Here is a 12,663-nt window from a genome sequence, read left to right on the forward strand (position 1 = left end):
TGAGGATGCACCTCCTGATCCCTGGCCTTGATCAGGATCCAGCGTTGCCATGAGCCGTGGTGTAGGTCACAGACATGGCTCAGATCCCGTGCTGCTGTGGCTGTGGCGTAGGCCAGCAGCTGCAGCTCTGATTTGACCCCTAGTCTGGGAACTTCCCTATGCCGCAGGTGCGGCCCTAAAAAGACCAAGAAAAAACAGGAAAAAAAAAAGTGCAGGACCTGTATAAACATCACTAAACCACAGACAAACTGATAAACTCATCACATTCTTGGAGAGAAAGACTAACCAAGAGGTCAGTCCTCTGAGTACCACTGACTCCAAGGAAATCCTAATAAATACTCCAGCAGTACTTTGGCTGTGGAGTAGGCCACTATACTACAGGGGCGTGGAAAACACGGGGACCACATAAGCACACTGTTACAGGAGCTACCCTGGGGTGGCAGCAGTACTACGGAAGAAGAGACAGCTCATTTTTTTCATATACATTTGTCTGATTTAAATTTACTGAGAAAGCATCACTCCTGTAAACTTTATAAAACCTACAGAGATAGTGGGCTAAGCTTATTTTAGACTTTGCTAACAGTAAATTGGCCAATTATAACACCAAGCTCCCCAGAACCAGGACTGTGCCTTACCCATCTCTATGCATTTGGAGCATGTTTTGCATAGAGTGGGTGTGTTCAAAAAACATCTTAACGCGCCTCACTGGACAGGAGGGCCTCTACCTGCTGAATCCACTGTGTGCAGTTATTAGCTGTGAGAAAGATGCGCATGGGTGTCTGCAGATGCGGAAGGAAGGATAACGGACCAGGTTTACACCTTCTTTCAAAGCCGTTTGCAGATCATGAATCTGAAAGAAAGCTGACATGTAAACTCCATCCGACTTTAGTTATTGCCCAACTGGGGAGGTGCCTCTCCTGGGACCACAAGAAACTCTTCCAAGAAACATCCCCGCGCTGCGGTGTCCTCTCTGCAGTGGTTGCTGAGAAACCATCCACAGGTTGCTGGGTCCAGGCCGTGGAAGCTGGATTCCTGCTGGCTACTGGGGAGAGATCAGCGTTTGCTCAACACCATGGAGTTGGTAAGGAAAAAATGTTTTTCCTGTTGAGTCTTACTCCAGAGTACTTCCAACAAGGGGAGTACTACAGAAAACAATCACTGTGCAGTGACAGGACACCAGACACTGGACAGAAAAACGCAAACTGACACATCCTCCTGCCAGGGAGGGGTACCCAGGTCCTTTAATTACTCTCTGCCACCTTGCTTCCCTTCTCGCACCTCCGTGCTCTCGTCCTCTGTGGGCACTGTATCGGAAAAGCAGCTGCAGGCTAAAGAAGCCACCGGCCCCCACGCCCGGGGGAGGCTTGGGTTCCCTACCTGATGCAGAACAGGTGTGATGTCCACGCCAAGCCTCGGCTCCACCACCCCGCCAAGAGAAAAACACAAACTTCAAATACTCTTATCTTTTTTATTCTGTCATCATTTAGGTTTGTTCAGAACATGAGAGTAGGCATGAAAGGAAAAATAACTGCATGTTGAAATGCAATCTGTCTAACATATATGAAACTGTGCCGTTATCTCGTAGGGGGAAAAAACACATTCAAAAGTTAATTTGATATTAACGATTAAGACCAAGACCAAGTAAGCCATGTAGAAGGTTTAAGTGCAAGTTGTGTTTTCATTCCAATGAGTTTACAGAAATGCTGGCGTGATGAGTACAATCTGAAATAGTCAAATCCTCGAAGTCTTCTGCGCTAGTATTGAAATAAATGCTAACAGGTCAGCAGAGTTTCAGTGGCTTTCAATTTCCTGTTTGATCTCAGAAATGTAAGGATGGTCTTTGCCATGAGCTACTTCCATGATGGCGATGGCCTAGGGGAGAGAGGAAGAGGGTTGAGAGCCCGAAGCCAGCCCCTCGCCCTCCCCCGGCTAACTGGGATTCCGGCCGGACTTCTCGGCTTGAAGGCACAGGATGCAAACCGGCGTTCAGTGCCTGTGCTCTCCTCCTGAGTCCGGCTTTTTTTTTTTTTTCAAAAACAAAAACCCAAAGAAAGCAATACTGTCTCATAGCCGACTAGTCCCCGCTCTCTATGGTTGAGGAAAACATTATTCAGGGGCTGAAGAAATAAAAGAAACACTGATTTAGGGACAAACCCTTTTGATTGCAGTTTACATGGCTAATGTGTAACTAAACTTTTCCCCCCTTTCAAATGTGTATGCTTACCTCTTAATGCATATTACTGAAAAACTTAAAAATAGGCACGAAGTTCAGGTAAGGAATCCAGAGAGAATATATTTAATAAGGTTTAAGTGGAAGAGATGCCGGTGGCTCTATTACTTTCTAGCTGGGTAACCTCTGGCCATTTACTTAACGACTGGATGCCTCATTTTCCTCATCTGTGAAACAGAACTCATGCAAACCTCTCAGAGTTGTTAGTACGTATCCAGTGTTTTAGGACAGCGCCTGGCATATAGGAGTTATATATCTAATGGAATCCATAATAATTTATTTTGCTCTTTTGTATTCAACTATATTATTCACAGACTGAAAAAAATTATTCTCACTCCTCCCAAACAGGGAATCGTGGAGGGCCTGTGACTCTGGCCTTGCTTTCTATTATACCATTCTCTTGCTAGATCTCCAACCAACGGGAATGCCCACGTAGAGGAATCACCTGTAGGAAATGTCTCCTCTCATCCCCTGCCTTCGTTTCACGACTCCTATTCCCTCCTCGGATCTACTCTGGCCTCCAATGATCTGCATTGAATTACTTACCAGCACTTTGCAATGGTGAGCTAATTGGTCAATTTTCTTGCAACCTCACTAAGGCAATAAATGGTATCTTAGAAGACAAGTTCCATGGTTTAAAAATAGAAAAAAAATTTTTTTTTGTCTTTTGGAGGTTCCCAGGCTAGGGGTCCAATTGGAGCTACAGCTGCCAGCCTACACCACAGCCACAGCCATGTCAGATAGGAGCTGCATCTGCGACCGACACCAAAGTTCACAGTAATACCAGATCCTTAACCCACTGAGCGAGGGTAGGAATCGAACACACGTCCTCATGAACGTATGGGTTCATTAACTGCTGAGCCATGATGGAACTCCAAAAAACAGAAAATTTTAGTTTTATTTATTTATTCATTTTGGCAGTACACAAGGCACATGGAAGTTCCTGAGCCAGGGATCAAACCTGTGAGGCAACAAGGACTCGAGCCGCGGCAATGACAATGCCAAATCCTTAACCCACTGAGCCACTCCAGAAAATTATATTTTTTAAAAATACTTTATTTATGTGTATATTTTTTCTGAAAATTGTATTCTTAACTCCTACTTCTAGGCTGGGTGGGCCCTGGCCCTTCCCTCTGGGATGCGGGACTTGACTCCATCTACCCGAGTAATCTCTGGGGAAGGTGTGGGGATCTGCAGAGGTGGGCATCCAGGCTCGTCCATGGTGCCAACTTTCACAAACACTCCCTTACAGGGGTAACAGACTGTCTCAAAGATTCTATTTTATTAACTTTTGGCTCCCACATAAAGAACAGCCGTTCCAAAGATGATATTTTATCAACTATTGCCTCCTATATAAAGAGCAACAAGAACCAATACTCAGGATGGTTAACCAGGCTTCTGTGAAGGTGAGGGGCAGGGCCAGGCCCACGGGGCAGCTGCAAACGCTGCGCCCAGGGTCCTGGTTCACCCTATGGGTTAGTCACAGTGTGAAGCATCCAACTCGGAAAGACCCCACGTGACTGAGAGCCCTACCTACCACGTGCCCTTGGCACGTGGCTTAACCTGTTCAAATCTCAACATACTCATCAGGAAAGCCTGTGTCGTTTTTCATGAGAATTAAAAGAAGGCCACATGCTCTGTAAGTGTCCTCAAAGAATGCTGACAATGATACTAGGTCCATTTCAGAAGCTGCAAATGCATCCTCCTCACGCTGAGAGACACGCCAGATCCACCTGCTGTGATGCCACAACCAGGCAGCATGAATCTGCAAACCCTCAAGGGCAAAAATGTGGGGAATTCCCTTACCAAGGTCTCCTGGCCTATCCGTGGCCTCTGTCCACGTCCACGGACGAGGGCAGTACCCCCTTCTCCACGGCCGTGAGCCTGGACTGTCTGAGCAGGACACAAACCTGTCAAAGGCTCCATTACTTCCTTCCACCCGCTCCCACTCCCATGGCTGGAAGGCAGCCAAGAGCGGGTCACCACCCACTACCGCGTCCGTCCCCCCTCCCCGTCCTGTAGAGAGAGTGTGAGAAGGCCGTCGGGCACCAGGCGTCCTACCTCATGGCACACACGTACCTTCCTCAGGGCTCTCTCCCCAGCAGCTTTGTTCTCCAGGCCCATGTACAGCCTTCCTAGCTTCAGCCACATGGAGGCCACGTTCAAGGAGTACAGCGGATAGTGCTTACTAGAAAGCGAAGAGACAACAGGCCGCCTCGTCAACAGCCGCCCAGCCTGTGGCCACCGAGCTGATGGCCACATCTCCCAGCAGCCAGGCTTCTCCCAACCCCGGCAGGCTCTGAGTGGAGGGCGTGGATGGTTCAACCCCATCTAACCATCGCGGAGACACTTCATTTCTTTTTCTTTCTTTTTACGGCTGTACCTGTGGCATATGGAAGTTCCCAGGCTAGGCTTCAAACTGGAGCTGCAGCTGCCAGCCCACGCCACAGCCTCGGCAAGGCAGGATCCAAGCCGCATCTGTGACCTACGATGCAGCTTGTGGCAAGGCCGGATCCTTAACCCACTGAACAAGGCCAGGGATCGAACCTGCATCCTCATGGACCCTATGTTGGGTTCTTAATCCACAGAGCCACAACGGGGACCCCAAGGGATGCAGTTCATTTCATGGAGTTTCTGTGTTTCTGAAAAATGACATAAAGACTAGAGGGGAGATCCTATGGGGAAAAAAACATGTATAAACACAACATTCAATATGAGCCCCAGATTCTTGAGTTTTAGGTGCACCCATCGTAGGGCATTGGGAAAACATCTTTTAAAGTAAATTTCCTATTTATGAGGATATCAGGCCTATCCACTATTTAAAAACCAGTGTACTTAGACACACACACACACACACACACCAGTGTCTCAAGACCCCAGCTTTCAGTCACACTCTGATGTCAGTTGGTCTAGCAAAATTATAAGCTCTCTGAAGGCAGGAACACACCTGCTATTTCTTCGATATTCTTCCTCTAGTGTCCAAGAGAGGGCTTTGGAGACAGTAGGTATTCTCTCTCTGGTTTTAACTGAAGGCTGACTGATGGAGCCTGACTAGGAAAGAGCTGTCTCCCTAGGAATAGAGAGGCTGTGTGTGTGTGTGCCTACGAGTGTGTGTGTATAGGAGGTGTTTATTTACAGCCTGGTCTGTTCTACCTGCTCCAGCGTCAAAGTCCATCCCAAAGAGACACCTTCTAGCTGTATTCCTGGCTTGGGGGCAGGGGGCAGCATGTGCCCTGGAGGAGTCCTGGGCCAGTGGTCAGAGGAGGCCAGGGCTGGGCTTACAGGAGGGGCTCCCTAGGTCAATGGAGGATCCAGCAGGGCTTGCCAAAACCACAAGGCTCATTCTCATTCTCTCTCTCACTACAGATCTCACCGAGGGCCTTGTGCAAGGACCAGAGTCCTTCCTCACCCTCTTAGGAAGGACAGGCTTGGCCATTATCTCCCAAGTACCACAGTCTGTTTCTAGGAGCCGATTTTCCGAGCTCGCTTCCCCATGGGCTCCCCCTGCTGGCTAAACAGGGCACTGAGGGGTAAGTGGGGGCTGACTGACTAAAGGGAATTGAAGCTACACAGACACTATACAGTCCCCAGCCTCAGGACTTGAAGGAATGCTGAAGGCTTCTCAAGAGCACTGGTTGCTTCTGGAGCACGGAGATTTCAGGTCCAATGCCCAGAGAGTCTGTAAATGCATAATGTAAATGTGTTTAACAAGTGCCCCAGTGGTCTGATCTAAGCCAACCTGGACCTGAAGTGGCTCATCAGAGCCTCCTTCTGTCACTTTAAGGTTTACTAACCTTCTTGACAGGAAACGTCCCCATCGTTAACATTTATTATTACTACAAGTTAAATTCCAACGCACTGGAGTTCCCTGGTGGCCTAGTGGTTAAGAATCTGGCATTGTTACGGCTGTGGCTTGGGTCACTGCTTTGGTGCAGGTTCAATCCCTAGCTTGGGAACTTTCACATGCTATGGGAGTGCTCCCCCCAAAAAAAAGGTAATCTAAAAAAAAAAATGCAACTTATTCAAATATAGGAAAGGATACTAAATAACCACAGACAATACACAGGTCCCAGAGTCTCCCTGAGTGCAGCAAAGTATAGCACGCTGAGTGTAGCAAAGTGCAGCACATTTTGCAAAAGACGGAAGAAGGGGATTAAAAAAAGCAAGTTTTCTGAGACTACTATCTACTGCTAAGTGCCATTTAACTGGGACGGTATGGGAAGGAAAAGGAACAAACTGGTGGCTTTTTAATACGGATGTGAATTAACTACCACAGACAGAGCACCCTGCATGGGTCCTGAGAGGGATCCTGCCCCAACAGCGTCTGCATCACAACCTGCCTCCCTGGGTGTCTCTTCTGGGTGGTGGAGGGCACAGGCTGGGCTCCGAGGAAGCACCCTGCCCCTGCACCTCCAGACGTGGTGCAAAGAAGAGAAAGCTGCTCCTGGCAGCTCCAACACGGGTGGGGCCGAAGACAGAAGAGCTAAGGGGCATTCGAAGCCACCGAATTCCGTGCTATGATAATGGGAAGAGCCACTGCAATCACCTGTAGGGCTGGATGATTTTCTGTCCGTACCGCAGAGCTCCCTCCCAGTCCTGCATGTACAAGCAGACGCCCATGGCCTGGTACATCATGTGCAGCATGTACACGTTACTGTCCTCAAACACGCAGCTCATCTTCTCCTGGCTGAGCTCGCAGATCTCCAGCAGCTCACTAGGGGGTGCTCTGGAGTCAAGGAAAGAACAGGCCAAACCGCTGGGCTAGGAGGCTTCGCAGGGCTGCAACGCCCAGAAACAAGGAGTCACTATTTTCTCTACTCCAGCCCTACCCTAACCTTCTGAAAAAGCAAATTATGCAGAGCTGAGCGAAAGTGAAAAGAGTCACATTTTTCTTGAAGGAAAAAAAAAAAAAAAAAAAAAAAACACAGGAAAAACTGGAGACCTCAGCTGTTCAGCACAACTAAAGAATTTTAGCCACAGGGAACAGAGTCTCCCTCCAGCTGTAAACGCTGATTCAAATCACAAATCTTCAATCTTCTGCTTAACTTTAAATCCTCACCCAAGCTGAGAACGTTAGCTAAAGCATTTTTAAGGAAGACGTTCAGACCATGGGAAAGCCCTTTTTTATACTCAGAAAAAAAGGGGTGTCTTTCTCCAATTTCCTCCACTGGTTTTACTTTTTCCTCCAGTACGAATCCAGGGCCTTTGCAATATGCGAGAAAATGCTATAGGGTAGCAATTAAGCCCATGGGTTGTGGTAGTGGACCTGGGGCAAAATCCTGGACCTGTCCTGCTCCACTGCGTCCCTTTGCTGCCTCTGGGCTGTTTCCAGCTGCTGCAGGAGCGCCCGTGTGAGGGTGAGGCAACACAACAGGAGCCACATCCCTGCCCTAAGGAAGACACCCGAACAACGAGGCTCTTCAAGGAACTGCTCTCCAGGTCACGACAGCAACATCTTCCACCAAGAAGAGCTCCTGACCCAACTAGTCCAACAGGGAGAAACAGGACAAGGTCAGCTGAAAGAAGACAAGGTCAGCGGACTCCAAGTCCTGGGTGGCCAGTAGGTCCTTCGTACTCAGCCTCTGAAACCCATCCTTCTCCTCCTCTCCCCCTGCCACTCCCCGTGCACGCCCTGCAGGGAGGGCGGTGGTGAAGGATATACTTGTAGTGCTTGGCCCTCCGGAACTCCTCGATGACGTTGCGTGCGTATCTGACCATGTCGCGGATGGCTTCTGCTTTCGGGGGATCGTTGAGCTTCCGGATTTCCACCTTGGCCTTGTCCTGAGGGAAACAACCGCAGGGGACGTCCCACGGCCCCCATCCTGATGGGGGAACGTCTCCCACCGCACCCTGTCCCCATGCAGGGGGAGAGGCCGGCCCAGTCTCAAGTCACAAAAGCATGAAGGGAAATGGAAGGAGTGGATCTAAGAGAAATTCAATACGCGTGACCTTCTTCCAAAAACGTGACTTTTCTCGACACCCCTTCTTTAGGCAGGACACCTGGAATGTGTCTGCTCTGGCAGATATGTGTGTTCACACATCTATGAAATCAGGAGAGTGGACTGAGGAGCGGGGCAGGGGCACCATCCGGGCAAGGCCAGGGAAAATTCTGTAGGTTCTGGTGAAAAGGGCTGAAAGCCTGAAAATGTGCTTTCTTGGGTGCTTTCTCCCCTCCCTCTCTTCTGAACAGCCGTTTCTTTTCAAGACATGGCCCTCTGGCAAGTCCTCTCCTATTTCCACAACGGGATGGAAAGGTTTTCACGCCTCCGAGGATCAGGCTGGAACAGAGACCTGGTCTAACTGGACTCCCTCAGGCTGTGCCAGCCGGTAAGGTGGGTTTAAAAGCTTAAAAACACGACAGGAGGGGGCACCCCAAATCAGATGGGGGGGGACATCCCAAGTCAGACAGGGGTGCTCGCTTGGCACAGGGTCCCGAGAGAGGACAGTGAGCCCCTGTGCTGCGCTGGGCGCTTACCTTGTCTTTGGTGGTGCACTCCTGGCACTCACAGGTAAAGAAATAGGAATCCCTCAGTCGGTCGTTCCGATCTTCCGTTGGGTACAGGAGGTCAATGTAACTGGTAAAAACCTATGGGGTCCAACACGGTGACACGGCGCCAGTTTGCTACAGGCCAACTTGAGCCTTGCCCTCCTGAGGGCTCTGCAAACATTCCTGGTGGTGACCTTGCAAGGACCACAGCTCAGGAAACACGCGGACCTCCCTGGGCACCCACCAGTGTGGCCCACCTCCTCGTGGTGGGGAGAAAGGGCTTCTCCTCCCACTTTCTCTGGAATCAAGGAGTCCCTGCAATGGAGCACTGGAAGGTGAAAGCACCCCGCCCCCTCCTCCCCGGGGAGCGAGCCGTGGATCTGGTCCAGGAGTTGATGCCCTTGTCCGGCCCACAGACGCAAAGGCCCCCCTGGGCGGAGAGTCCACTCGTCCTTCAGACGGGCCCTGAGCTGTCTCCTGCTGGCCTCAGTTTAGCGCCTTTATTTCACAACCCAGGATGGCTCAGCTGCGCTGTCCAGTGGGCAGAGGGGGAGCTCGCTCACACACACACACATACATACACGTTTCTGTGTATCCTGCCATTCTGCCAGCCACTGGCAGTGGAGCAGGATGCTCAGCTCGGTGGGCCAGGCCAGGCCAGCGTAGGGAGGATACAGCTCCCAGGACACCAGCGTGCTGATGCCTTAACCCAGTGGGGCCAGAGAACTTGGAGAAGTCATAGCTCTGGGCTCATCAAGTTCTCCCGTCTTTGCTTTTTCCTAGTGGGGTCCGTGGCTGAGCCTCGGAGCATATGGAGGAGGCCGGCGTTTAACTGTTCATTATCTACTCACTGGGACGGCTCTCGCCGCTCATCCCACACCATCAGGCAAATGTCTGACCGAACAGATGGATGTCCCAAAGCCGTCACCGTGCCAGGAACCTCGGGCACGGGCAGGCAGGAGGGGTGGGGACCCACACTGGCTGGGTGCTTGCAGGCGCCAGGAGCTCTCCCTGACTCAAAGGGCAATGGCCTCGCGGCTCACCGGACACCCTGGGGAATGGCCTCTTCCTCTTCGAAAGGCAGGTCACCCCCCCAACAGTGACTTCCCCGAAAGGAGGAGACTGCATTTCAGATGTGCGATGGGAGGTGGGCAAAGCTACAGGAGCAAGCCCCGCCCTGCCTCAGCACCGCAGCCCCTCACCCCTTAGAAACGACTGACGGGCTCCCAGTGCAACAGACAGAAGGGCCCAGAAGATGGCGACAGAGGCCGCTCAGTGTCACCGCTCTGGGGCCAGGCGGAGCCCGTCTGGGGGACAAACTGCTCCGGGCAGCCCCCCAGCACTGGGGCCTGGTGACTTGGGTCAACTGACAGCCACTGGCTGTTTTAGCAAAAGAGGCATCAGGCAGCCTACACAGGACATCTGGAAATCAAGACATCCCCGACCCAACGCAGGACGTCCTCCTCCGGAGGCATCTCCCAAGAGGCGGAAGCACACCAGGCTCGGGGTCCCAGTGCCCAATGCCAGCAACGCAGGTCTTTAACATTCCGCACAAGTGTCATTACGCCGTAAAGATCCTAAACATCCAGACACGCGACTTAAAACAGCATTGAAGGGTATTAAACCGAAGCGTATCTAGAGTAAGTGAGCACATTCCCTAAAAATTCATGCGTCTTGCTAGGGATTCAGGATTTACTTTAAGAGCCTATAGCACACATCTGGCAAGGCCTGGCCAGCTTTCTCAGACCACATAAGGTGGTCGTGGATGCACAGCACAGGAAAGGAGGAGCCGCTGAGCAGGTGACAGAACACCTGGTTCTCTCCATGTCCCCAAGTTAGGGATGGAAGCTAACAGTGGCCTTTAGGCCACAGACCACCTCTACCTGCCCCACCAGTGTGTACACCTGGCCATATGCCTTCCATTCCTGGGCGTGAACTCTCTCAAGTTCAGATGTGGAATTGATACGATGCGAAAGATTTGGAGTTGAAACTTTCTAGCTATTGCTGGCTTGCTTTTCCCTTTTAGGGGGAGGAAAAACAGGCCAAAATTCAGGAATCGAAAATAAAGCTCTGCAGTGCCCATCGTGGCGCAGCAGAAACAAATCCGACCAGGAACCATGAGGTTGTGGGTTCGATCCTTGGCCTCGCTCAGTGGGTTAAGGGTCTGTGGTGTAGGTTGCAGGCTCGGCTCAGATCTGGTGTGGCTGTGGCTGTGGTAGAGGCTGGCAGCTATAGCGCCGATTAGACCCCCTAGCCTGGGAACCTCCACATGCCATGGGCGCAGCCCCAAAAAGAAAAAGCCAAAAACCAAAAACACCTCAAACTCAACTATTTGGTAACAGGAATAAACAGACGCTAAGGCTTTTATTTTGGTCATTTTGGCAGTCTCATTTCTGAGCAACTTTACTCAAATTTATTCTTCCCTGGTTTTTTTTCCTTGGCCGCAGATGGGCCAGGGGGAGCGCCAAATGGAAGCCGGAAGTGCGGGCTTCAGGCCACAGGTTGGGAATCTGGTCCTTAACCCGGGAGCACCCACCGCCACAGCCACCTGCAGCCACACACTCACCTCCTCTCCAGGGTGGATTTCCTGTACGGCTCTGACTTCTGCCAGGGTCCCCTTGTAGGTCACAATGACATTGGGACAACAACTATGATTCATCAGTGCAACACTGTCAATCAGAAGAGAAAACCCATTGTTGTCAGGCAGGTAGGCAGACTGTGCAGGCAGCTCCTTGGCTACTTGCTTGCTAAGTTACAGAAAACCGGATGTTTGCAGGCTATCAAAAAAAATAAATCAAAGGGGTGGCCATCACAGTCTAAGAGGCTGTTCTGTATGCACCTGTAACAATATTAATACCTGAAATTCCAACAACACTGACCGTGAAATCTGCGTTCAGAAAGGTGCATCTTTGCCCCAAAACAAAAAAAAACACCACATGTTGGGAGGGACCAACAACAAACCCCACAAAAATTGCTCCTGTTGGATGTGGCACCTACAGCCAACTGCTCCTCCACTGGACACTGTACAAGACAGACGGGCTGTCGCTGCCAGGCGGCTCTGGACATCAGCGGCTGGTTCCTAACACGCCTCCCTTAGATGTGGAGAAATCACTGCTGTGGGGACGCCGCCTTCCTGCGAGGGTGTGTGATCCCCCAGAGACTCCGAGGAGCCTGTCTGAGTCTCTGCACCTCAATCTCCTCATCTGGAAAATTGGGCCATCGCCGCCTCCTGCTGCTGGAGGGCTGCTTTACTGGGAGAGCGGGGACAGAGAGAGGAGCCGACGCCAGGGCTTTGAGCGTTCTGATTATATCCAGGTCAAAGTTCCGAGAACAGAAATTTCTAAACTACAGGGGGACAGTGCTTGATCTCTGAAAATGCTGCCTTTGAAATCACAATGCTGATGTGATTTCAGCCCAAGAGATTCTTCTCCCCAATTATAACTGCCTAGAAACTGGGGCTCACATGGGCACTCCCATCTGTATGCACTGCAGCTCTGGGGGCCAGTGTCACGTGCCTGAAACCTCAAGAAGCAAAACCCCTCTCCTGGTTGCTCCGAATACAAAAAAGCAACTGGGCTGGGAAGCCTTAAGCAGGGGAGCTGCCCCAAGCGTGCCGGGTACGTGTCGGGTACCAGGAGGAGCTGCTAGGTCTGGGTGAGGGGCGGGGCTGGCCTCGGGTCAGGCCCCCACGCAGCGGCTTCCCTGTCTTGTCCTTGGGGAGGGGCACCTCTGCCCTGCTTCCCAGCAAGGGGTGCCCAGGGATTTGGACCCTAGGAATCTGATAGACAAACGTACCGGAAGCTGTTTCTAATGGAGAAGCAGGTTTCTAGAAGGTCTATGCAGGAGAACCCCTGGGCTGTCTCTCTAAGGCAGGTGGGGGCTGCAGGAGGCAGAAGACGGGACCCAGCTCCCGCTCTTGGCAACCACTGGACCGGGTGAAACCTCA

The 12,663-nt window shown here is 51.3% G+C and overlaps 1 protein-coding gene across 3 annotated transcripts in view; it reads right to left on the reverse strand.

Moving 5' to 3' along the window:
- Positions 1,455 to 12,663, reverse strand: part of SMYD2 (SET and MYND domain containing 2) — a 52,703-nt gene continuing 41,494 nt past the window's right edge. For all 3 annotated transcript variants that reach the window (NM_001160091.1, XM_021101980.1, XM_021101981.1), the window contains 6 exon segments: positions 1,455 to 1,872; positions 4,310 to 4,418; positions 6,777 to 6,951; positions 7,891 to 8,011; positions 8,706 to 8,816; positions 11,284 to 11,386. In NM_001160091.1, the coding sequence (NP_001153563.1) occupies positions 1,792 to 1,872; positions 4,310 to 4,418; positions 6,777 to 6,951; positions 7,891 to 8,011; positions 8,706 to 8,816; positions 11,284 to 11,386 (700 nt within the window). In that variant the 3' untranslated portion in view covers positions 1,455 to 1,791.

This window comes from Sus scrofa, chromosome 9, assembly GCF_000003025.6.
Source record: "Sus scrofa isolate TJ Tabasco breed Duroc chromosome 9, Sscrofa11.1, whole genome shotgun sequence".
NCBI classification, from domain to species: domain Eukaryota; kingdom Metazoa; phylum Chordata; class Mammalia; order Artiodactyla; family Suidae; genus Sus; species Sus scrofa.